The 27,217-nt window shown below is 43.7% G+C and overlaps 1 protein-coding gene and 1 pseudogene across 9 annotated transcripts in view; one reads left to right on the top strand and one right to left on the bottom strand.

Moving 5' to 3' along the window:
* Positions 1 to 26,576, bottom strand: part of LOC148014122 (small RNA degrading nuclease 1-like) — a 105,146-nt gene extending 78,570 nt beyond the window's left edge. For all 9 annotated transcript variants that reach the window (XR_015688710.1, XM_087667125.1, XM_087667126.1 and 6 more), the window contains exons 1-2: positions 26,444 to 26,576; positions 26,184 to 26,366 (exon numbers count right to left, since the gene is read on the bottom strand). Coding sequence is in view for 8 of the 9 variants with exons in the window: in XM_087667125.1 (XP_087523251.1) it covers positions 26,184 to 26,366; positions 26,444 to 26,491 (231 nt within the window). In the remaining variant the exon portion in view is untranslated. The remainder of the gene's footprint in view (positions 1 to 26,183; positions 26,367 to 26,443) is intronic.
* On the top strand, positions 21,413 to 23,055 carry LOC148014123 (uncharacterized; annotated as a pseudogene).
* Positions 26,577 to 27,217: the final 641 nt, after the last annotated feature.

Below are 27,217 nucleotides of genomic sequence, written 5' to 3'. Positions count from 1 at the left end.
ATGAAGAGGGTTTCTTTGGAGGTGCAGATGCGGACTTTGTCTGTGAATAAGTCTTCTTCGCTTTGGGAGCACATCAACAAGCTTCGGTAGCTTCAAATGCAGGTTCAAAATGCAGGGAAGCCTATTTCCTCCGAGGACATGGTGATCACTTTACTATCCCAGTTGCCGCTACGACTCGGTACTTTTTATTCCGCTCTTATAGCTTCAGGGCGGGAGTCGACTCTTCGGTGGGAAGAGTTGGTTCCTATGGTCTTGGACCAGGAGGAACAATTGAAAGGACAGAATGCTTCCAAATCGGAGGCATTGGTTGGTGAAACCTCTCAGAAGAAGGGGAAGGACCAAAAGAAGAAGAAGGAGGACAACAAATCCAAGAAGGACAAGGAGAAGGAATCGACTTGCCATATTTGTGGCAAGACCGATCACTGGAAGAAGGATTGCCCCGACAAAGACAAGAAGGATACCAAGAAGAAGAACACGAAGGACTCTGGAGTGGTGGCTGCATCCTCATCAGCTGCTTTTCTACACTTAGCAGTCATTGAGGACTCTACACCGACAACTTCTGATGCTGCAATAACAGCTCCCCAGGCTCGAGAGTGGATTGTGGACAGTGGTGCCTCACGGCACATGACTACTTATGTTGGTGTTACCCATTTGCGACCTTCGCGTGGACAGATTCTCATTGAAAATAGCTCTTCTATGTCTATTGCTGCAGGGGGTGAGATGCAACTTATTTCCAATGGACGTGGTGGTACCTATACCTCTGAGGTGTTGCATGTGCAAGGATTGGGGTATCATTTACTTTCGGTTCATAAGATTTGTGCTCTTGGTCTCTTGGTGGAGTTTGACAGTAATATTGTTCGAGTCCTTGATCGTGGATCAAGAAAGGTTCTCTCTGTAGGGTATGAGGAGAATGGCGTCTACAAATTGAAATCTTCTTCAGCTCTTACTTCTCTTCTTCTTACATCTCAGACACAGTCCGAGCTATGGCATGCTCGGTTTGGCCACCTGAATTACGAGTACCTTCGGAAGGCATCGCGAGGGTCCTTTGTCCGAGGCTTGCTAGACATAGTGGTGAGCCATCAGCCATGTGTCTCCTGCATTCATGGGAAACTGCATCAGGATGTGATTCCCAACAAAGCTTCTAGGCTGTCTACTTCACCAATGGAGCTTGTATCTACCGATCTTTATGGCCCGATGAGGACCGAGTCCCTCAAGGGAAGCCTGTACTTCATGTTGATCGTAGATGACTACAGCAGGATGACTTGGGCCTATTTCTTGACTTTGAAGTCAGAGGCTTTCTCTCATTTCAAGGATTGGCTTCTCTTTGAGGAGAACCGTTCTGGCCGGCGACTGAAGACCTTGCATTCAGACAAGGGAGGTGAATTTATGTCTAATGAGTTTGCTCCTTTTTGTACAGATAGGGGCATTCACCAGGAGTTTGCTAACACCAACACTCCCCAAGAGAATGGCATTTTGGAGCGGAACAACCGAAGTGTGATCGAGATGGCACGCACCATGATGAAGCACCGACAGACATCTCAGTTTCTATGGGCCGAGGCAGTGGCTACCGCAGTTCACATCCTTAATCGATCTCCCACTTTGGCCGTTGACAGAATGACACCTTTTGAGGCTTACTTTGGGACTAAGCTTGATGTCTCTTATTTCAGGATCTTTGGGTGTGACGCTTATGTACACATTCCGAAGACGCACCGTGATAAGTTCGAGGCGGCTTCTCGACGACAGGTTTTGTTGGCTATAGCTCCCAATCCCAAGGTTATTGTTTGTTTGATCCCGTTAAGCGGGATGTCTACACGAACCGAGATGTGCGGTTCGTGGAAGTACCGGCCATAGAGGGGGGTGAGGAGCACCCCGTCCTTGGAGATCCAAGGGAAAGTTGGGCTCCCAAGAAAGTTTCTTTGGAGCCCGAGCCTCTCGATGGAGATTCTTCTTCGGATTCAAAGTCTTTTCTTCCACTGGCCACCCCCGAGGAGCTCTTGTCGGTAATTATCCCTGAGTCTTCAATAGATGGAGAACGATGGGGAGAGGTTCGACCTCCTCCTCATTGGGCCCATGACACCCTCCGAGATTCAGGGATCGAGGGGGTCCCTGAGGAGTGGGAACCGCAAGATGGACCGCGGAAGTCATGGAGGCATCAGGCACGTTCTTCGGAGCTTTGTCTGCTCTAACTATTGTTTACTGACCCGTGCTATGCAGGATCGAGAGCCACTTCAGTAAAAGAGGCTTTGCAATCCGATCATTGGTGGAAGGCCATGGAAGGCGAGTTGGAGGCTATTGAGAGGAATGGCACTTGGTCTCTTGTGCCTCGTCCCTCTCACAAGAAGGTGATTGGTGTCAAGTGGGTCTTCAAGATCAAATACCTTACCGATGGTTCTTTGGACAAGCACAAGGCTCGCCTTGTTGCTAAAGGTTTTGCTCGGCGCCCAGGCATTGATTTCCATGATACTTTTGCCCCCACTGCTCGTATGGCGACTATTCGAGTTGTTCTTGCCTTAGCTGGCCATAGGAGATGGCCTATTTATCAGTTGGATGTGAAGTCGGCCTTTCTGAATGGTGACTTGCAGGAGGAGATCTATGTTGAGCAATCTCCTGGCTTTGGATCCTCGGATGGGAATGTTTACAGGTTGAAGAAGGCCTTGTATGGCCTCAATTAGGCTCCGCGTGCATGGAACGAGAAGATTGACTCATTTCTTCAGTCGAAGTTGGGATATCAACGCTCCAAGGCTGATCCGCAACTTTATGTGCACACTTCGCAGGTTGGTCGTGTGCTATTCATGTTATATGTTGATGATTTGATTTTGACAGGGGATCATGCACAGAAGGTCCGAGAGACCAAGACAGCTTTATATCAGCATTCGAGATGACGAATTTGGGGCTTCTTCATTTCTTCTTCGGTCACGAGATTTATCAGTCTCAAAGGGGGATTTTCATCTCTCAGCAGAGGTACATTCAGGAACTCTTGGTGACTTTTGATATGGAGACTTGTCAGGCCATTACTACTCCTATAGATCTGAATTGGAAGGCCACTTCACACTCAAACTCTCTCGTGATGGATGCTTCATGCTACCATCAATTGATTGGATCCTTGATTTGGCTTCTCAACACTTGTGTTAATCTTTGTTTTGCTGAGGGTCTTTTGGCAGGGTTCATGACGGAACCCAAACAAGTGCATTGCCAGGCTGCCTTGAGGATTCTTCGGTATTTGAGGGGGCCCTCTAACTTAGGGATTTCTTTTCTCGTAGGTACAGATGCTTCAGATCTGGTTCTTGCAGGTTGGAGTGACTCGGATTGGGCTGGCGATGTGGACCACCAACGGTCTACTACAGGCTACTATTTTATCTTGGGTACAGTCTACCGAGGCGGAGTATCGGGCTGTGTCTTCCACCACATGTGAGGTAGTGTGGCTTCGGAGATTGTTGGAGGAGCTTGACTTCCCCCAAACTCGTCCTACTCTTCTGCGGTGCGACAATGAGGGTTGCATTGCCTTGGTACAGAATCCTGTATTCCATGCCCAAACGAACCACATTGAGATCTAGTATCACTTCATTCGGGAGAAACTTCTAGATGGGACCATTGATGTGGAGTTTTGCAAGACGGAGGATAATCTTGCAGATTTGTTTACGAAGATGCTTCCCCAGGCTCTTCTTCGGCAGCATTCCAAATCCCTCAGTCTTTTCACCCGTCCAGAATCTGAGAGGGGGTGTTAGCCAGTCATTTCCTGGATAGTCAGTGCCACATCAGCACACTACGGCAGAGGAGGTGCCACATCATCAGTGCGACATCATGTGTAACACATCAGCAATGCAGTCGGACTGCACAGTCGGCCAGATTTCTGCTGTCGGCTGCATTTAATGCAACCGACCTGATGCTGTTTTTTATTATTTCTTGGCTATTTATAGCCAGTTCTTGTGGCACGCTTGATCATTCATTCTTCAATGATTTCAGATTCTGATCTTGAAGATCTGTTGGCTGAGACAGACTGTGCTCGGGCTGAAGGAGATCAAGGTCATCAAGTCAGAGACACGCAAATATTTCCTCTGCCCCCTTGTGTATTTCTGCACTCTTATACAGCATAGTACACTGCAGATTTTCTGCGTTTACACTGTCTCCTTCTCTCTCTCTCTCTCTCTCTTCTCTCTGTGTTCACTCTCTCTCGGTCTTTGTCCTACGCTTCCGCATCGTTGCACTCTTACAGTGACAACTTGCTGAAATGTGTCACCTCGATGCGCACACAGCCGTCTGATGAAAAACGACGTGCTGTTTTCTTTGCACATGCGAGCTGAAACTAACTCACCTTGACTTCGGGAAGTGCGCACACCTTCATCAAAGCTATAATACTAGTTTGAAGGGGAGAGTGCGCAATGAGAGTGCGAGACAAAAGCGAGAGCAACAATGTTGAGAGTGAGAGAGAGTGAATGCAGAGATAGGTGTACTAGATTGTGATGGTACACAAAGAATAAAAGAATGTATTTATATGTTAGGATACAATAAGGGTGTGTTCACACCCGCATATCTTTATACACAGAGACGAAGGGACTTTACACCCAACACTAGTATCAAAGCCCAAGGTTTTGCACGCTTCCCGAGACCAAGACGCAGCCGATAGGTCATACAGGCAACTTGAGCCAAAAGGCCTATTCAACACAAGTCATACTAAAGACCAGCACAGCAAGCGACCAACAGGTGTTGTGCGTGGCAACAGGGGTTATCAGCGTGGAGGCTAGGTGGCACGTGCAGACAGGACATAGCGAAACCAGGCAACAGGCATCACATGACTGATGTGACAGGTCGAGCTGAGCAGGTCAATGCTAGCAAGCACAGCACACGCGCAAGACTCGAGGCAACCAACGTGACGGGGCAGGGAGGCGCCGTGACGCCAACTGGTTGCACCACACGATGGCAACGCGGCAGATCCAGCAGGCACGGGTGATCAAACAGGCATCGCGTTAGCGGGTCAACGACCCCCCACCCCCAATTTTTAATCAAAATTTTCTTTTAATCTTCCTTATCCCCTTCCTCTGACAACGAAGGTTCGCATGTGGAAGCATAGGTTCCAGATCTGTGTAAATCTCGCCCGAAAATTTGGGGATTTTTCCATATTTGAAGTTGTTTATGCTTGGCAGTGACATTCGTGTCAAAAATTCCAGACATTGTGCATGTCTACCTCAATTAAATTGGGGATTTTGCCAAATTTGTCGAAATTTCGCTCATTCAAGTAAAATTTCTTGACATTGGACCGGAAAATTTGGGGTTTTTCATGTTTTGCTGAAGTTTTGCTCAACTGGGTCAAATTGGCTACTGACATTTATGCACTGTTGGACCTGGAATTTTGGGATTTTGTGCAGAATTTGGTAAATTTCTGCAGTATTTCCCCTTGTGGTGGCTGGTTTATGTAAAAACAGCAGAGATTCATTTCTGGTTGGGCAAGAACAGCAGTGTATTTTCCGTTTCAGCTTGTGCTCTTGCAGTTCAGTGCATTTACTCTTGTGTTCGTGATAAAAATGGCTGCAACTTCTTCCAGTTCTAACATTAAGAGTTTGATGGAAATCAAACAGTTTGATGGTCAGGGCTTTAACCTTTGGAAAGACCGTATGATTGGGCCAGAGTCAACAAAAAGTCTAGTGGAGAAGGCAACAACTCAACTTACAATGTTAGAGGCAGGGTTGAAAAGAAAAATGCAAATGCTTGACAGAGAAGCAAAAGCAAGAGCAAAGGAAAGCAAAAGAGTGATATTACTTATCAGTGTGGTCGGAAAGACCACAAGAAGCCTGATTGCAAGTACTACAAGAAGAAACAAGAGAGAAAGATGAATGTGGGAGACAAAAAGAAGAAAGAGGATACGAAAGATGTATCTAAGGCAACCAAAGGCAAGGAAAAGGCCAATGTGGCCTCGATATGTAGATTACCAAGGTTGATGTGATTGATGCACCTTTATCAGTTGATGAAGGTGTCACTCAAACTTGGATTGTAGACTCTAGTGCCTCTTTCCATGTAACTCCTTGCTTGGAGTATTTCGCTATGTTCAATGCACGTAGTTATGGAAAAGTATACCTTGGAAATAACCATGCTTGCAGTATTGATGGGATTGGCACTGTACACTTGTCTTTAGATAATGGCCAAAAGCTTGTGTTGAAAGATGTCAAATACGTACGTGGCATCAAGAAGAGTTTACTATCTGTTGGACAGCTTGACTTGCATGGTTACACTACATTGTTTGGTGGTGGTTTATGGAAATTGAAAAAGGGTTCCATGCTGATTGCAAAAGGAACCAAGAAGGGCACTTTGTATTGTTTGCACTGTAAAGCTTTGAATGGCAAGTTTCTTGCAATTGCTGAAATTGGCTGTCATTTGAAATTGTGGCATAACAGATTAGGCCATATGAGCCAAAAAGGACTTAATGTCCTTACCTCTTTGAAGAGGGTTGATGAAAAAGGCTCTAAACTTGATTTTTGTAATGACTGTCAGTTTGGAAAGCAAATTAAATTTTCCTTTTACTCTGGTGTCTTCCATAAGTCCAATGTCTTGGACTTAGTGCATTCTGATGTATGTAGTATGCCCGTGAAATCATTGGGTGGTGCTGCATATTTTCTCTCTTTTATTGATGATTGTTCCAGGAAGATTTGGTTTTATCTGTTGAAAAAGAAAAGTGAAGTGTTTGCTGTTTTTAAAACTTTTCATGCATTTATGACCACTCAGACAGGTAGAAAGCTGAAATGCTTGAGAATTGATAATGGGGGTGAGTTCACATCTATTGAGTTTAAGTCTTTTTGTGACTTGCATGGCACTAAGAGGAAGCTTACAGCTCCTTCTTCAAATGGGGTGGCTGAAAGATACAATAGGACTATGTGAAAGAGTGCGGTGCATGCTATCCACTATTGATCTCCCTCATGAATTTTGGGGAGAGACACTTAAAACCACGGTTCACATTTATAACCGCTCTCCAAACAAGTCCTTAAATAATGGCATCCCTAAGGAGGTTTGGTCTAACAAATCGGCCTCATATGACCATTTACGGATATTTAGTTGTGATGCTTTTGTGCATGTTAGAGATGAGCTAAGGAATAAACTTGACCCAAAATCCACCAAAGGCATTTTTATGGGCTATGGTGATGAGGGTGAATTTGGTTATAGAACGTGGTTACCTCAGTCCAAGAAAATTGTTCGCAATCGTAATGTTGTGTTTAATGAGGCAAAGTTGCTGAAAAGTCCTTTAGCCTCTGATGAAGACATGAAAAATGTCAAATTTCAGAATTTGCGGCCACCTATTACTTCAAATGATGAGCCTCATGATGTTGTACCACTAGCTGAAACTGATGATCAACCGGTTATTTTTTAGCCAGATAATGACGAACAGCAAATAGAAGCACAAGGAGGTCATGGCCAGCAAGATAGACTTGCTGATTATGAAAATGCAAGTGCTGGAAATGAAAATGAAGGTGCTGTACAACATGAACAGCATGCTGAAAATGGCTTACAGCAGCCAATAAATACTGAAAATAACATACCTCCAAATGTAGACCCAATTCCTGAGAATGTAGATCATTAGGTATACACGTCTACACACTTAAGAAGGCAGCCACATAGATATGACCCCTCTTTCCACTATATGATGCTTACAGATGAGGATGAGCCTCTTACATATAAAGAGGCCAAGTCATGGAAATTCAGCAGTAAGTGAAAGCTAGCTATGCAGGAAGAGATTAAATCTTTGAATGCTAATGATACTTGGGATCTTGTGTCGTTGCTCAAAGGAAGAAAGCCTCTTCCAAACAAATGGGTTTACAAAGTAAAGACAATTGATGGAAAACCCAAGTACAAGGCAAGACTGGTTGCCAAAGGATATGCTGTCACGAGGACGTGATAATTTAATGCTTTGCTTATGTTTAATTGACATTTGATTAAAGGATTAATCAAATGTGCAATTAAAAGATGCACATGTGAGGTGCAAGCTACTTTCTCACAGTTGAAGACCGAAGGACCCTGTGAAAAAGATGGGTGTCAAAGGCAAAAGTTGTAACAAGTTACACTTGTTAGATTCTAGGTGAATTTTGGTGTCAGTTTGGCCCTAGGATCATTAATTGGCCATTAAGTGTCAGTGGTGACATTAGGGACTAGGCATTAATTAATGGATTAATGCTTGTCCAAGGGTCAATTAATGCATGGGACCACTTTGGGTTGCAAATGGCCTAGCCAATTAATTTTTGGATGGGCAAGGTCAATTTTCTGGGCATGGATTGAGGGCTGAATTAATTTTCAGAATTAATTAATTCTGAAAATTAATTAAATGACTGGAAATTGCTGAAAATGGATTAAGAAAGCTGCCACTTGGCAAAACTTTCCCATGCAAGTGGGGAAAAGGCTAAATAGGGCTGAAGGGAGAGGGAAATCTCGTTTTTTCATTTTGGAGCTGTTGGAAAGAGATGTTGGACTGTTGCTGCCAACTTTTGGGGCCATTTCCCAGCCATTGGAGACCATTTTGGTGATGGAGATTGCATATTCTTGACCTTGGGAAGCTGGCAATTGCTGCTGATGCACTTTCTCTTGAAGATCACAATCTTTGATGCTCCTATTGTTGTTGCTGCATCCGTGTGGGGCTGGTACAACAGGGCAGCAGCTGATTTTGATCAGTTCTTCGCGACAAATCTTAGAATTTTCTCTCTCTACAGCATGCTCTCATCTCCTTCAGCCTATGCTCAGCCATTCTTAGCAATTCTCAGCCATTCGGAGGAGATCTCAGCCATTTTTGGTGGGCTGATCTATAATTTCTACAATAAACCCTAATTTACAACAACAGAAATTAGGGTTTAGCAGCCACCTTGGGATCCGTGCCAGAGATTGAAGGCTCAAGGGACTGAAATCAGAAGCTGATAATTGAAGATTATCAAGGAATTTCAGGAGCCAGCCCATCCCGAATTGATTTGGGCAGCATTTGGCCAGCCAAGGATCAAATTGGAGAAAAAGTCCTAGGTGAATCAAAGGGCAAATGACCCAAAAGGCTTGCTGGTCATTTATGGCAGCAAGAGCAATTGGTTAGCAGGAGGAGATTGAAGAATCTCGAGTTGTACTCCTTCCAATTGAATGAAAGCTAAAGAAATACCACAAGGGGCCCCAGTTTTGGGGCCAACAAGGAGTCTATTGTCCAAGAATGTTATGGTAAAGTGTGTATTTCATTTTATGTGCATTTATTTATTGTTGTAATTAACTCTTAAATCAAGTTATCACCACCCATTCCAAGAAGGAAGACTGGTTTCATATGCACAAAAGGAAGGGATTTTGACTTCCAAGAGGTCTTCTCACCTGTTGTGAAGATGACCACTCTACGTGTGCTTTTTGCTCTCATTGCTATAGTGGACTTAGAGCTGTACCAAATGGATGTGAAAACAACTTTTTTGCATGGTGACATTGATGAGGAAATCTACATGAAACAACCCGAGGGCTTTGTAGTTCCTAGAAAAGAGCAATTGATGTGTAAACTAAAACGCAGCTTGTATGGGCTGAAGCAAGCACCACAGCAGTGGTACAAAAGGTTTGACACTTTTATGCTCTCTCATGGGTTTACACGCAGCCATGCAGATCATTGTTTGTACATGAAAAAGGATACATATGGCAACCCCATCATACTTGTTTTGTATGTGGATGATATGTTGCTAGCTGGGAAACGAAAGACTAGCTTGGATACTCTCAAAGATCAGCTGAAATCAGCTTTCTCCATGAAAGACTTGGGGAATGCAGAGCATATATTGGGCATGAGGATTTGCAGGGATAAAATGCAGAAATTATTGTTATTATCTCAAGAAAAGTACATTGAAAAGGTACTAGACAGATTTAACATGGCTGAAGCTAAGCCTTTTGGGGTACCCTTACCTCCATATCTTAATCTTAGTGAAGCCAACAGCCCACAAGATGACATGAAAGCCAATCCTATGAAGGGAGTCCCTTATGCATCAGCTTGTGGCTCTCTTATGAATGCTATGGCAGCTACTCGTCCAGACATTGCTCATGCAGTGGGAGTTGTCAGCAGGTTTATGTCAAATCCTAGCAAAACACATTGGGAGGCTGTCAAGTGTATTCTTCGATACCTAAAGGGTACAAAAAAAAAGTGTATTTGCTATGGGCAAGGTGCACTTAGTTTGCAGGGTTATTCTGATGCAAATATGGCTGGTGACTTGGACACTCGCAAGTCCATTAGCGGATATGTCTTTACAGTTGCTGATGGGGCCGTTTCTTGGTGCTCCAAGTTGCAGAACATCATACCACTGAGTACTACTGAAGCTGAATACATATTAGCTACTTAAGCTTCTAAGAAAGCTATATGGTTGAGCAAACTCGCAGAGGATATCGACATGTCTATGAATACTCCAGTGTTGGGATGTGATAGCCAGAGTGTTGTGTATCTAGCTAAGAATGCCATGTATCATTCACGCACAAAGCATATAGATGTGCGATATCACTTTATCAGACAGATTCTGGAAGATGGTCTAATCACATTGATCAAGATCAAAACACAGGACAACTCTACAAATGTTCTCATTAAAAGTCTAAGCAAGGCTCAGCATGAGCATTGCATACGACTAGTGGGAGTTGGTTAGAGGTTCACTTTGGACCTTTAAGTGGGAGGTTGTTGGGGTGTAAAGCCCCTTTGATTCACCTCCGTCATATATTATTTAGTTGTACATGTGAATGCACCCTTACATGCCCTAAATATAAATACATTTTATTCTTTGTGTACCAACACTTTGTTGGTACACCCAAAATTGTATTGGACTCTCACTCACTCTCCGTCGCTCTCACTCACCTACTCACTCCTCCAACAGCTGCACACTCTCAAGAGATACCACCAAGTACCTGTGCAACATAACTTCAAGCAACTTTTGCCTTTGACATCCCGTGATTTTCTCCGGTTCTAGGCTCGTAAATTTACTCTAATCCCAGTTACACCTCACATGTGCAACATTTACTTAATCATGTGATTAAAAATTAATCCACATACACCCAAAATTGTATTGGACTCTCACTCACTCTCCGTCGCTCTCACTCACCAGCTCGCTCCTCCAGCTGTTGCACACTCAAGAGATACCACCAAGTACCTGTGTAACATAACTTATAGCAACTTTTGCCTTTGACATCTCGTGATTTTCTCGGGTCCCAGGCTCGTAAATTTACTCTAACCCCAGTTGCACACCTCACATGTGCAACATTTACTTAATCATGTGATTAAAAATTAATCCAATGTTAAGTGAGGTTTCAAAAATACATGTCCTCATAACACTAGCCCACTGAATCACAAGCACAAAACTCAACCATGAACTAGCATATCTGCTAACACTCTCTCTTAGATTATGCGTGATTTGATACACTATAATATACAATGAGAAGGTCCCATCATAGTACATACAACAAGGACCAGAACCATGGATACCGAAGCAGTGGATGTGCAAGCCACCACCAAGGTGCCTCAAAGAGAACCTAATGTTGATGTCGATTGTACCAACTCCTAAAAATAGAGAAGAATCATAGGAGTGTCAGAGTGTAGCAATGCGGAAGCGTAGAACAAAGACTAAGAGAGAGTGAACACAGAGAGAAGAGAGAGAGAGAAAAGGAGACAGTGTAAACACAGAAAATCTGCAATGTAGTATGCTATATAAGAGTGCAGAAATACACAAGGGGACAAAGGAAATATCTGTGTATGTATCTGACTTGATGACCTCGATCTCTGTCAGCCTGAGTACAGTTTGTCTCAGCCAACAGATCTCAAGATCAGAATCTGAAATAATGAATGCTGAAGTGTGCCACAAAGCCGGCTATAAATAGCCGAAAAATAGGAAGTAACTGCAACAGGTCAGCTGCATTAAATACAGCTGATTGCAGTAAAAATTTGTCTGATTGTAGTACACTGTCCAACTGTAGGTGCTGACGTAGCACCTGCTAACGCGGCACTACCGTCTAAACTGTCCAGGCAATGACTGGCTAACACCCCCTCTCAAATCCTGGACGGGTCAAAAGACTGAGGGATCCGGAATGCTGCCAAAGAAAAGCCTGGGGAAGCGCCTTCGTAAACAAATCTGCAAGATTATCCTCCGTCTTGCAATACTCCACATCTATGGTCCCATCCAGAAGCTTCTCCCGAATGAAGTGATACTAGATCTCAATGTGCTTCGTCCGGGCATGGAATACAGGATTCCGTACAAAGGCAATACAACTCTCATTGTCGCACCACAGAAGAGTAAGACGAGTCTAGGGGCAGCCAAGCTCCTCCAACAATCTCCGAAGCTACACAACCTCACATGTGGTGGAAGACGCAGCCCGATACTCTGCCTCAGTAGAAGAAAGGGCGACCGTGGGCTGTTTCTTGCTACTCCAACAGATAACACCTGTACCCAAGATAATACAGTAGCCTCTAGTAGACCGTTGGTGGTCCACATCGCCAGCCCAATCCGAGTCACTCCAACCTGCAAGAACCTGATCTGAAGCATCTATACCTGTGGGATAAGAAATCCCTAAATCAGAGGTCCCCCTCAAATACCGAAGAATCCTTAGGGCAGCCTGCCAATGCACCTGTTTGGGTTCCGTCATGAACCTTGCCAAAAGACCCAGAGCAAAACAAATATCAACACAAGTGTTGAGAAGCCAAATCAAGGATCCAATTAATTGACAGTAGCGGGAAGCATCCATCACGGGAGAATTTAAGTGTGAAGTGGCCTTCCAATTCGGATCCATAGGAGTAGTAATGGGCCGACAAGTCTTCATCTCAAAAGTTACCAAGAGTTCCTCAATATACCTCTACTAAGAGATGAAAATCCCCCTCTGAGACTAATAAATCTCATGACCCAAGAAGAAATGAAAAAGCCCCGAATCCGTCATCTCGAATACCTAATGTAAAGCTGTCTTGGTCTCTCAGACCTTCTGTACATGATCTCCTGTCAAAATCAAATCATCAACATATAACACAAACAACACACGAACAACCTCGGAAGTGTGCACATAAAGCTGCAGATCAGTCATAGAGCGCCGATATCCCAACTTCGACTGAAGAAACGAGTCAATCTTCCATGCACACGGAGCTTGCTTGAGGCCATACAAGGCCTTTTTCAACCTGTAAACTTTCCCATCCAAGGATCCAAAACCAGGAGGCTGCTCAACATAGATCTCCTCCTGTAAGTCACCATTAAGCAAAGTTGACTTCTCATCCAACTGATAAACAGGCCATCTCCTATGGCCAGCCAAGGCAAGAACAGCTCGAATAGTCGCCATACGAACAGTGGGGCCAAAAGTATCATGGAAATCAATGCCGGGTACTAAGCAAAACCTTTAGTAACAAGGCGATCCTTGTGCTTGTCCAAAGAACCATCACTAAGGTAGTTGGTCTTGAAGACCCACTTGACACCAATCACCTTCTTGTGAGAGGGACGAGGCGCAAGAGACCAAGTGCCATTCCTCTCAATAGCCTCCAACTCGCCTTCCATGGCCTTCCACCAATGATCAAACTGCAAAGCCTCCTTCACTAAAGTGGGCTCTCGATCATGCATAACACGGGTCAGTAAACAATAGTTGGAGCAGACAAGCTCCGAAGAATGTGCATGATGCCTCCGTGGCCTCTGTGGTCCATCTTGCGGTTCCCACTCCTCAGGGACCCCCTCGATCCCTAAATCTCGGAGGGTGTCACGAGCCCAACGAGGAGGAGGTAGAACCTCTCCCATCGCTCTCCATCTGCTGAAGACTCAGGGACAACCACCGAAGAAAGCTCCTCAGGGGTGGTCGATGGAAGAAAAGACTCTGAATCCGAAGAAGAATCTCCATCGAGAGGCTGGGCTCTAAAGAAACTATCTCGGGAGTCCAACTCTCCCCTGGATCTTCATGGACGGGATGCTCCTCACCCCCCTCTATGGCCGGCACTTCCACAAACCGCACATCTCGGCTCGTATAGACATCCCGCTTAACCAGATCAAACAAACGATAACCTTGGGACTGGTAGCTATAGCCAACAAAAACCTGTCGTCGGGAAGCCGCCTCGAACTTATCACGCTGTGTCTTCAGAATGTACACATAAGTGTCACACCCAAAGATCTCGAAATAAGAGACATCAGGCTTAGTCCCGAAGTAAGCCTCAAAAGGTGTCATCTTGTCAACAGCCAAAGTGGGAGATATATTGAGAATGTGAATTGCGGTAGCCACTACCTCGGCCCAGAGAAACTCAGGTGTCTGTCGGGGTCCTCCATCATGGTGCATGCCATCTCGATCACACTTCAGTTCTTCCACTCCAAAATGCCATTCTCTTGGGGAGTGTTGGTGTTAGCAAATTGCTGGTGAATGCCCCTATCTGCACAAAAACGAGAAAACTCATTAGACATAAATTCACCTCCCTTGTCTGAACGCAAGATCTTCAGTCGCCGGCCAGAACGGTTCTCCTCAAAGAGAAGCCAATCCTTGAAGTGAGAGAAAGCCTTCAACTTCAAAGTCAAGAAATAGGCCCAAGTCATCCTGCTGTAGTTATCTACAATCAACATGAAATATAAGCTCCCCTCCCCTTCAGGGACTCGGTCCTCATCGAGCCACAAAGATCCGTAGATACAAGCTCCATGGGTGAAGTAGACCGCCTAGAAGCTTTGTTGGGAATCGCATCCCGATGCAGTTTCCCACGAATGTAGGAGACACATGGCTGATGACTCACCACTATGTCTGGCAATCCTCGGCCAAACGACCCTCGCGATGCCTTCTGAAGATACTCGTAGTTTAGGTGGCCAAACTGAGCATGCCATAGCTCGGACTGTGTCTGTGAAGTAAGAAGAAGAGAAGTAAGAGCTGAAGAAGACTTCAATTTGTAGACGCCATTCTTCTCATACCCTACAGAGAGAACCTTCCTCGATCCAAGATCAAGGACTCGAACAGTATCACTGTAAAACTCCATCAAGAGACTAAGAGCACAAATCTTATGGACCGAAAGTAAATGATACCCCAATCCTAGCACATGCAACACCTCAGAAGTGTGGATACCACCACGTCCATCTGGAATAAGCTGCATCTCACCCCGCGCAGCAATATACACAGAAGAGTTGTCTCCCATGAGAATCTGCCCACGCGAAGGTCACAAATGGGCAACACCAACGGAAGGAGGCATGTGCTGTGAGACACCACTGTCCACAATCCAATCTCGAGCCTGGGGAGCTGTCATCGCAACATCAGAAGTCTTCAATGTAGAGTCCTCAATGACTGCTAAGAGTAGAAAAGCAGCTAATGAGGGTGCAGCCACCACTCCAGAATCCTTCGAGTCCTTCTTCTTGGTATCCTTTTTGTCTTTATCGGAACAATCCTTCTTCCAATGACAGGTCTTTCCACAAATATGGCGAGTCGATTCCTTCTCCTTGTCCTTCTTGGATTTGTTGTCCTCCTCCTTCTTCTTTTGGTCCTTCCCCTTCTTCTAAGAGGCTTGACCAGCCAATGCCTCCGATTTGGAAGCATGATGTCCCTTCAATTGTTCCTCCTGGTCCAAGACCATAGGAATCAACTCTTCCCACTGAAGAGTCGACTCCCGCCCTGATGCAATAAGAGAGGAATAAAAAGGACCGAATCGTGGCGGCAACTGGGATAGTAAAGTGCTCGCCATGTCTTCAGAGGAAATAGGCTTCCCCGCATTTTGAACCTACATTTGAAGCTGTCGAAGCTTGTTGATGTGTTCCCGAGCGAAGAAGACTTATTCACGGACAAAGTCCGCATCTACACCTCCAAAGAAACCCTCTTCATCAGGGTCATCCGGTTGTATATCTGGTCGAGCTCCAACCGTATCTCACGAGCCACCGTTAAGTACTCGATGTGAGCTATCACGACTGTAGTGAAAGACACAAATAGAAAATATCGAATCCCGGTATTTAGTTTGTCCCAATGAGACTGGGCCTTGGTCAACTCCGCACGAGCATTGGAAGAGAGTTTGGACTCATCCCTCACCGAGGGCCTGTTAATCTCCTCCATCACCAGTTCCACCAAATCATAAGACTCCAAAATGGCCAATATCATCACCCGCCAAATGCGGTAATTGTCACCATCAAGCTTTTGATCCGATGGAAGAGCTGGTAGGACAGGCACCTTCCTGTCCACGATCGCCTGGAACTCCAAATCAATCTCTGTAGACATGTTAACCTGCAATGCCTGTACAAGCGCACCGATTAGACTCCTTTCCCGTACGCCCACGCTCGCTTCAGCCTTGATCCAATGCGCAGCCCTCCCACTCGCCCTCGAATCCTAGAAACATAGCCTTGTGTCACGCTGAAATCTCCTCTTCAGATAGGTTCAGCCCTCAGTTAGTCCATCTTCACCGCTCTGATACCATGTCAGAGTGCAGCGATGCGGAAACATAGGACAAAGACTGAGAGAGAGTGAACACAGAGAGAAGAGAGAGAAAGAAAAGGAGACAGTGTAAACACAGAAAATCTGCGGTGTAGTATCCTGTATAAGAGTGCAGAAATACACAAGGGGACAGAGGAAATATATGCGTATGTATCCGACTTGATAACCTCTATCTCCGTCAGCCCAAGCACAGTCTGTCTCAGCCAACAGATTTCAAGATCAGAATCTGAAATAATGAATGCTGGAGTGTGCCACAAAACCGGCTATAAATAGCCGAAAAATAGGAAATAACTGCAGCAAGTCGGCTGCATTAAATACAGTCAACTGCAATAAAAAACTGTCCGACTGCAGTAAATTATCGAACTGCAGGTGCTAACATGGCACTGCCGTCCACACTGTCCTAAAAATGACTAGCTAACAAGGAGCTCTCAAGATCTGTCAACAATGTCTGGCAATAGCATACAAGATCATCCTATCAAAAATGCCTCTGGACATATGTAACCATGGATTCCATGCCATACCGCAAAAGCGTCTCCTCATGTGAACTCGGACAAGGAGTCAAACCCGCTCTTTGTCAAAAAACTAGCTCATCATGAACCTAGATGTTCATCCCACCTCCAAGATTTGAACTTGCCAGACTTTGCTCAATGCATTAGGAAAACCCCTCTTGGGAACCTGTGCACATTTATACCTGTATAAATGAGGCTCTTCAACCCCATCTCACCACCCTCTCACTCCCTCTCTAGCAACGATGAGTTGTGAGGGATGACCGAATCACCTGTACTGGCAACCTAGAAGGGAGGTCTCTACAACCATCATTGAGATCACATAGCTAGAGCCTAAGCTTGGCCCAAGAGATGAGGAAGACTCATCGAGAGAGTTGGTACCCTTTGTCACCATCCGCTCTTGCTCCTACTGTAAAGCTACTATTGTCCTACAGTCATTCCAGAAGTGCCCCTTCTTACCACAACAATAGCATTGAGACTTCTTCTTCCGTCATATGGCACCCCTCTCTGAAACTAGAACATCTGAACAACCAAGAGATGGCATCCTCACAAAAACCTGAAGTCAAACACAACAAATCTCTAACATAACACTAGTAGATGAGTAAATAATATTTCTATGCTCACCATTAGGAGATGCCAGAGGAGCCATAAGGAGGAAGATACCGAGAAGACAAAAAAAAGACAAGGGATCTTCAAGGAGAAAAGTATGCCAAAACTACAAACTCACAAGGATTGCATGAGTTCAAAGCAATACAAAAAGCATAGAGAGAAAACATGAACAGTAACCAGAGTGTAGTGATGAGAACATGACAACCAAATGCACATGAACCCTCTATAAAGCTGAGCAATGAAGCACAAAAGGAAAATATGAACCAAACACAACCTATAAACAACCTGTAACCTGTCGCCCAGCCTTACACATAAGTAAAAAAGTAAAAGACAAAGGCTGTTCAGTAAAACACAGACAAAAACAGCTATAAATGCAGTCGGCTTGCAAGAAAACAGGTTGCCTCAACCAACAGACAACAAAATGCTAATGTAGAAGGGGCAAAAACAAGTCCCTAGCCCTGAAACAGCCGCAAAAAACTGTAATCACAGATGGCGAACTGCAAAACATTGAGAAATAGCAAAAAAACAAGCCGAAATTTAGCAAAAGATGCTCGCCCAGGCTGCAAATCAGGCACAGCAGTCAAAAACAGGTCCAATCAGCATACAAAAAGTCAAAACTCAGACCCGAAACAATGTATGACAGCAGCGCGAACAATGATCCTGCAACCTAATGCCATGTTAGAAGTGGATGCAGTAATGGAAGCATGGAAAACTGTTGTAATAGACTGTTGAACACAAAAGACAAAGGAAAGAGAAACAGTATAAAAGAAAAGAACACTGCACAAAGAACTTGGAAGCAAAGAGATGCTCAAGAAATGGAATCCATATACCAAGATATGAGAGAGTACAAAACCAATGTGAGTCACTGATTGTGAAGGCACTAGCACCTACTCCTCTCCCTCCACCCAAACCTGTCAAATGATGAATGACAGATGATGCATAATCACTGTGGAGGAGGAACCTGAATAAATAAGTAAACGCAATGCCATAAATGGCATTATGTCAACCAATATTTAATGTTGGTTGGCCAACATAAAATACCCAAAATAGACATCATAAAATGCCTAAATAATCTAGGAAATATACCGGTGCCCTAGCCCACTCAATCACATGCACAGACTCAGCCATAAACTGGCATATCTGCTAATACGAGTTTCATAGGTGTTGGAAGTGTTTGTAGAAGCAAGATGAGGAGATGAAGATAGTTCACATGGTGATGAAGGAAATATCTTGGCAATGAGTAAAGTTATTCACAAAGGCACAAAAGCAAGGCACAAGATCATAGTTTGAAAGAGGGTGATGGGGCATAGACATCATGAATTTTTGGAGATTCTACTTGCCATCCTTGCTAGAGTCAAAGGATTGTACGAATTGACATGGGCAAGGGCAACATGCCAGATACTTCCTCTCACTTTATAGAAGATATAGCAATATGCAAACCAAGCACAATTGCTCATATTCAAGATGGTTCCTTGCTACCGGTGCACTATAGGCTTCTATAGGTTTTAAAAGGTGCTTGTTGCACCTGGCCCTATTGTCCATACAGAGCAATGTGTAGGCTTCCATACCAATTTGCTTGAGCCATTTAGTAGCAACATTAGAGCTTGTGTAACGAGGAGATTAATTGGTGGAAATCGAAGAATACAGCATAGGCACCAAGGGAGCTCAAAGTTGAAGATAAGAAGTTTAACAAGAGGCTACAAATTTCCTTGCTGAATGTGGGAGATGGTTATCCTCTATTTGAGGTAGGTCTATATGAATAAGAGATAAATACTATGTGGATTCTTGTAAGAGTTGGATGAGTAGTTCTGCTTGGGGATCTTATTGGCTCTTGAATGGTTGTCATCACCAAAATGAAGCACATAAAATAAATATTAATAATTCAATTAAAAATACTTCATTTTTGGTAGCCCTAGCTTTGAGTATGGTTACCACTTCGCTAGCAATGGAGGATATGACATAGAGCATGCACTGGACAAGTGCGAGCTATGTGCACAAAGGCATGGCAAATAATCCAAGATAAATGAAATTGAAAGTTTGAACCGTTAATAAGTTACATTCAAACTTTTGCTTGTGAGTAGTCACTAATTGCCAAGCAATCCCCTTATCATTTAATGCAGCTCTCGGATTTTAGAGCTAGTGAATCATTCCCCTAGGATCAATTGACACACCAAACACAACACAAGCCATATCCACAAATAAAAGGGACTTGACATTAGACTCACCTTCCAGCCATAGAGCCAAACAAACTCAGTCCTGAGCCTAGGACATAGTGACAGGAAACGGCCGGAACGGCCCCCCGGCACGTGGAATCGCCGTCCCCGAAATGTATCCGTCATGGACCGCGTTTCCAAATGATGGAACGTTCCCTGTCCCATTTTAGACAGGGAACGCAGTAGGGAACGTGTTCTTGTCTGAAACGGGACAGGGAACGCCACGTGGCAGGCAAAACTTACCTGCGCCCAGGCGCCCGCATTCTGCATCCGCCTGCACTTCGCGTTCTACTCCCGCCCGGCGCCCAGACTCCCGCCTGCATCCTGCTCTTCGCGTTCTACTCCCGCCTGCATCCTGCTCCCGGGACCCGCCTGCATCCTGCCCCCAACGGCCAGCGGCCCAGCCACCTTCATTCTCTTCCTTCTTCTTCTTTCTTCTCTTCCTTCTCTTCCCTCTCTTCCTTCTTCTTCTTTCTCTTCTTTCTCCTCCCACCTCCAACCTCTTCCTTCTCTTCCTTCTTCTTCTTTCTCTTCTTTCTCTTTCTTCTCTTCCTTCTCTTCTTCCTTCTATCTTCTCTTCACTTCTCCCTTCTCTTCTTCCTTCTTCCTTGAACCTTCTTCCTTCTCTTCCTTCTTCTCCTCTTCTCTTGAGTCTTCCTTCTAAGTTCTTTTCCAAGTTCCAAGTTATCCTCTTTTCTTCTTCTTCTCCCTTCTCTCCCTTTCCCTTCTCTCTCGACTCTTGAGTGAGTCTTGACTCTTGAGCCTTCTCCCTTCTCTCGAGCCTTCAATTTTTCCTTCTCTCGACTCTTGAACCTTCAATTTTCAGCCTGAAATCATAAATGGCTTCATCTTCCCGCCCCGCTCGTCGGGTTGGTGGTCGAGGAAGAAGGTCTGATGATTGGTCATGGTGGGAAGAAGTAAATGTTGACCGCCCTTTGAGTGGTGGAGGATCTCGACCATGGACTTGCAAGCTTTGCCCATACAAGCGAACTAGTGGAGCAAACAAGGTAATCCATTGAGCCGAGCATTTGTATTTCAAATTTTTATTGATTTTAATTTTTCAAAGTTCCTTAAATATTAGAATATGGACTACCAATTGCTACTTGTTCCATTTTAATATTTATGCATAATCAGGTCCGAGCTCATCTCCTACATGAGCCAAATTCAAAGGTGCAGTTTTGTCCAAATGTGACCTTGGAGAAGCAAAGGGAGCTTCGTGACCGTGTAGCAGGTCAACAAGCTTATCTTACATCTAGACCACGACGTGTTGCAGTTGACCCTGTAACTTTTGTGACACCATCCCCATCAGATGTATCTAGAGCAGGGTCAGTATCAGGAAGTGCTACCTCCACACCTACTGCAGGCATTGCATCGGCCATGGCATCAACAACGCCACATGTTGCACGTAGACAAAGCACACTTGATGCTAGTTGGGATCCCAAGAAGAAGGAAGAGGTGGATACATCAGTGGCACGCTTTTTTTATCATGACCACATTCAATTTCGTGCAACCAGGTCAGAGTATTTTAAATTGATGTGCAAGAAGATTGGTGAGTATGGCCCTTCGTATGTACCACCATCATCAGAGACCTTACGCACCACTTTGCTCGACAAGGAAAAGCACCTTGTTGAGCAAGCAGCAGTGACTAGAAAGAGCATGTGGGCTAAAAATGGAGTTTCCTTGATTGCTGATGGTTGAAGTGATACACGCAAGCGATCCATTCATGGTATGGTTACTTATTCTCGTGGAGAAATGTATTTCATATCTTCACATGATGCATCAGGGACAGGAAAGTCAGCAGATGTACTTGCAGCAGAGTGGGTTACAAGTGTTGAGCTTATTGGCCCACAGCATGTTGTGTGATTTGTTGCAGATGGAGAGCCTGCAAATAGGGCAGCAGGTGCTATTATTCAGGGATATTATCCGCATATCACAGTTTCATATTGTATGGCTCATTGCTTGAACAACCTACTAAAGGATATTGGTAACCTGTCATGGATTGCACCTGTCATAGAGCAAGGAGCTCAAATGGTTAGCTTTGTTTTGAATCACCAGTTTCTTCGCCATCACTTCTCTTTGCGGTCGAAGAAGACACTTTTAAAATACTCTGATACCAGATTTGCCTTTAACTTCTTGATGCTAGGCAAGTTAAGAGAATGCAGTGGTGCCTTGAGGCAGTTATTTCTTAGTGATGAGTTTACCTCATCAACATTGGCAAATACTCCTACAGGTATCTTATGCTTGGAGAAAGCAAATAACTCCACTTTTTGGGATGATGTAAAGCGGATAGATGCTATGGTATCACCCATTGTACATTTATTGAGGGTTATGGATGCTATGCAACCTTGCATTGGCAAGGTATATGAGGCTATGGACAGGCTGAATGAAAAGTTACAGGAGTTAGCACCAAATGATGAGGCGTATGAGGAAATACACCATTTAGTTGTGACGAGATGGAACTCCTATAGCTCACCCATGCATGCAGCTGCATTTGTTGTGGATCCTGAGTTCCAGGGCAAGGGTCAGGAGAATGACACTGAGGTTATGGATGCATGGAGACTTATATTGTCTCGTCTAGTGCCTGATCATGGCACTAGACGAAAGATCAGAGATCAGCTTTCATGTTATAGGACCTTTCGGGGTTCTTTTGGTTGTGGGGATGCACAGGAGGATCGCTGTAAGATTGGGGCAGCTTTGTGGTGGGAGGACTATGGTTCGGATGGTCCTGAGTTGCAGCAACTAGCCATCCGTATTTTGAGTCAGTCAGTTAGCTCCTCTTATTTGGAGCAATTGTGGAGTACCTACGCTCACATTGCTTCAAAGAAGAGAAACCGTCTTGGTGTGGAGAGGGCAAACGATCTAGTATTCGTTAGTGCTAATTTGAGGATGTTATGTAACAGTATGACAACAAAGCCTGATCCATTCACAGAGTGGGAGAGGCAGCAAGAAGAGGAGACACATGCTGATGTTGAGGGAGATGCAGCAATTCATGGTACACATGATGATGAGGCTGGCACTTCAGGAGTGGCTAGAGCAGCCTCAGATCATGATCATGATCTTTGATTTAGCTTACTTATCACGAGTCTCATGATACATGAGTCATGACACATTTACATTATATATGATATTATGATCATTGATGACACTGTGACACTTGGGCTGTTGACAGTTGTGCCATGCCGATATTATATTTGTACTTGAGTCTTGCAATCTTGCAGTTGCCCTTTGGGCTATTTTGGCATGCCGCATTTTGCTTCAGTCTAGAGATTAGACTTTATATTTGTAGTCTTTTTTGGGGCAATGAGCATGTTCTTTCAAAGATTAGACTTCAATTTCATATTTGTAATCTTTTAAGTTTTTTGGCAATGGTACCATAGGCATGTTCTTTTAGCTTAGACTTTAAAGTTTAGTTCATTGTTCATTGTTTTATCATTTATGATTTTTGGCATATGTATTATGGATTTTATTATTTATAATTGAATAGCTTACATCTTGAGCCTTGTAAGTTGCAATTCAATTTCTAATGAGTAGTTTTAGAATAATGCATGATATCTTAAAGTTAAAACTTAAAATGATTTGTCCTTGTGGATTATATACCTTGGTTTTAAGTTTTAACACTCCAGAGTCCACATGGATTATAAGTGAAATATTAATTTTTTTTCATAAATTTTGATTTTTTAAATGTCGTTCCCATTCCCACGTCCCCATTCCCTAGGTTTGGCGTCCCCGTCCCCGTTCCCCGTTTCATGTTTCTATGGCCTAGGAGCTAGTAGTACTCTGGATCATGACCAAATCCCAAGAGTTGGTGTCCCATACCACCAGCCCACACTGTCCTGGTGTATGGATGCATCGGCCAACAAGACGAGTCCAAGAGTTATGATCACACAATAATATGCACAATAGGGCCTTGAGTCCTATAAAAAGAACTCAATTGTCCTAACCCCAAAGTATATTTAGCACATTCACACTAAGTCACTTCATAACCACTGTGACCAATGCTACTAGAGCCCATCAAGATGTCCAAGGATGTAACATTTCCCCCCTTATAAATAATTGTTGTCCTTAGCAATACCCTAAGGACAAAGTGGAAAAAACAACTCCTCAACAAACTTACTAACTCAAAAGTAGCCTCCGCATCTGAGCGGTTTTTCCACTTCATCAAACACTCGAATAAATGGTCCAATGGGATTGTTTAGTCCTAAGATCAAGAACAAATCCAAGTTTGAGTGAAATGTATCAAGCAGTATCCTCAAGCCAAAGGACTTCCTCAATCAGAGCAACCAGTTCACCTCGTCACAATTATCCTTTCAAACAACTAACATGGAACGCAAGGTAAACTCAAATTTCCGAAGGTAAATCCATCTCATAGGATATGCTACATTTCTTCTTGGTAATTTGGAAAGGACCAAAATACCTCGAAGATAATTTAAAACACTTCCAGTAGTCATCGAATTGGAGTGCTTTGAGACTTTCGAAATAAAACCACACGCCCTCCTGGAGTTCTTGAGAAGTATGGTGTTGGTTAGCATAAAATGTGGTATGGTCTTGGATCGTTTTATTACTTTTCCTAGGTATTATCAACATCCCTTGCATATCGTGCAGAAAGTCGACCATGGACTATATTTTCACCCCCTTGAGCTGAGGCAATCGATGGTTTCAGCTCATAACCACACAAAACCATAAACTAGCTATAACCAGTAGCTAAGTATCTATAACTAGTAGCTAAATACTCCGCACTATTATAAGTAAACTCAATCTAACAAAGATAATGTATTCAATCAGATTGCCTACAAAAGACATACGCACACAATATATCGTCCATGGTTTGATTTGTCATTTTGATCTATCCATAAGTTTTATGGTGCTCTAAGAACAATATGAAAAACTGAGATTCCAGTTTTTGGAAAACTATTTACTAAAAATGGCCAATGAACTAAAGATTCCTCTCACTAACTATTTCATTGAGCAAACCATAAAGTCCATAAAGATGTTCGACAAAGAGACCAAGCAACTTGTGACTTTTCACGGTCTTCTTTGTAGAAACGAATCAATCCATTTTCGTCAATCAATCGACCACAACCTAGATTGCATCATTATCTCAATTCATATGGAGTAATCCTACTACAAAATCCATAGAAATGCTACTCCACTTTCTATCGAGAATTTGTAAAGGATGTAGCGTCCCCGCATATCTGTGCCATTTAGCTTTGTTAAGCTAGCACTACAAGCACTCACGCTCATAAGACTCAGCCATTGTCTTAATATGCAGCCAATAAAAGTAGCGAGTAACCAAGGCCAACATCTAGTGTATGCCAAGGTGCCCACCAATGCTCCACGCATAGTGACACTCATATAAACTTTTCTTGCAAATATCTTGATCATTAGATACACAGACTTTGCCTTGTTTAAAAAATAATCCATCATGAATGGAATAGTTTTCCACCATCTTCCTCTTATTAGCCAACTTTTGAGTGTCCAAACCACCAAAGCTTCTTGGACTACTAAATCCCCTCTTGAGCTAGTTGTCAAATCTTACCAAGTGAAGATCCTTTTGGCAACGCCCCTTGAGAGAGATAGAAATCTGTTGAGATTTCAAAGAAGGATAGGAAATTGGCAATTGTATTGGTTACGCCCTTTCTATAACAAATCTCAAAGTCAAATTCCTGCATAAAGTCTTATCCATCTCACCATGTGGCCACAGAGATTAGATTGATCACAAATGTACATTATTGAATGGTGGTCCGCCCAAATAATAAATAGGACACCGTACAAATAATGACGCCATACTTTAAGCACTAGTCCATTCCACCTATATGACTTGAGTCATCCTTTGAGATACCATGCTAAGGCACATCAATAGCATTACATGGCTCGAAAGTAATGGTTCTACAAGAAAAAGTAGACATAAATTTTCAAATTGTAAGCAATATCCCCTATTTGCAAGGTTTACATGCAAGCTAAATTACAAACCTAAATATATCACCAAGATCTCAAGAACTGGGTTGACTTTAAGGCACTTTCATAATGGTTTTATAATATCCAACAAGGACTGGTACTCTCAAAGCCTCTTTTTCAGAACTCCCCCTCAATCCCTTTTGGGGAACCAAAACTAAGTCCAAAGTTTCATACAGGTTTCACCCTTTGCCCAGGTGCAGGTACAAGCACCTTGCCAATTTTCTTTGGGGTTTTTTTAAACTCAATTCGTGGAAAAGGACTATTAAAAGTGAAGAAAGAGAAATGGAACTCGCGCGTGACTTTAGTTCCTTTGTAGTATTTCAAAATTTCTCTGATAATCAGTGAACCAGGAATAATTCACATTTGGTATTTCTACAAGTTTGTTTAAATGTTGATCTATGGCCAGTCAAGACCTTGCCTATGGCTAGGTGTCATTGACAGCAAGCATATGCCTTGCCTAACAGAGAACTGGTGGACTTGACAGAATGCTAACAAACTGCAAAAGAATGCACACAAATGCGAGTAGAGGGTGATACAGGCAGACCTCGATGCCATCGTGAGTTGTCAATGTACGGACAAAGCTAGCAAGGGTTTGCCAAGGACGCCTAGCAGGGTCGCTCCTGGAGGCTCCCAGCTTCTTGTCTGTGGCTTTGAGAAACTCCTTCCAGTCGCCCTTGGAGCCCCTTATGTTGCGCCCTTGGGCTGCTTTCACGATTCTTACAAGGACCTGTCGACATCATGAGACCGACATATCAGCAACAGTGAGCGTGTTAGTGGCCTTCCGTCGTGGATTGACAAGCTCACCTCTTGGTCCTCTTCTGTGAACCCTTTCAGAGACTTCTTTCCAGCCATGGTGGTTTCACTGCAAAGAGCGCCTCAGTTGGCGCAACATCCACGAAGGGGTAAATCGAATTCAGCCACATTTATATGTGCATTTATATTTACCTTTATAACTCCATTTATGAAATTCAAGTTACACAAAAAGGTACCAAAATCAGCTAATTTTTTTAAGGATCTCGTCCCGTGCGGACCCGTCTACCTTAACCTTATAGAGTTTCTAGGAGTGTGATAACTAAAGTGGACATTTTGTCATGTGTTTCTTCTCCCTCCTTACTTGCTAAACACTAGCTTTCGTTGCGTCCTTCACGAGCGTGGAATGTTATATTATTGTCGCGAAGTTGTCTTCCCTTCCATGTTGCACAACAACTTCTCTTTCTTCACTTCTTCCTCATATATTATATTTTGCTTTTTTACTTTTCTCATTATCTCCCCTCACTTCTTCCCCTACACATTGTATTTCACTTTTCTCAATTTCACACGATAACTTCACTTCCTTGTATACACACACACATATATATACATACCAATATTAGCACCATCACCTACCAACTAAGTCTACCTTATCATTTGTTTTATGTAAGCTCAAAGAGAGAGAGCATGTGTGTTGTATATGTTTGTGTGTGGCATACACTCTGTGTGTGTGTGTGTGTGTGTGTGTAGAAAGAGAGAGAGAGAGAGACTTAAAAAGAGAGCACAACAATGTGTTAATAGAGAGATGCAAACACCAAAGGCTATATT

The sequence above is a fragment of the Lygodium microphyllum genome, chromosome 25 (assembly GCF_053477565.2).
Source record: "Lygodium microphyllum isolate KBCC chromosome 25, Lygodium_microphyllum_v1.1.10, whole genome shotgun sequence".
Taxonomy (NCBI): Eukaryota; Viridiplantae; Streptophyta; class Polypodiopsida; order Schizaeales; family Lygodiaceae; genus Lygodium; species Lygodium microphyllum.
This window is presented reverse-complemented; position numbering and strand designations above follow the sequence as displayed.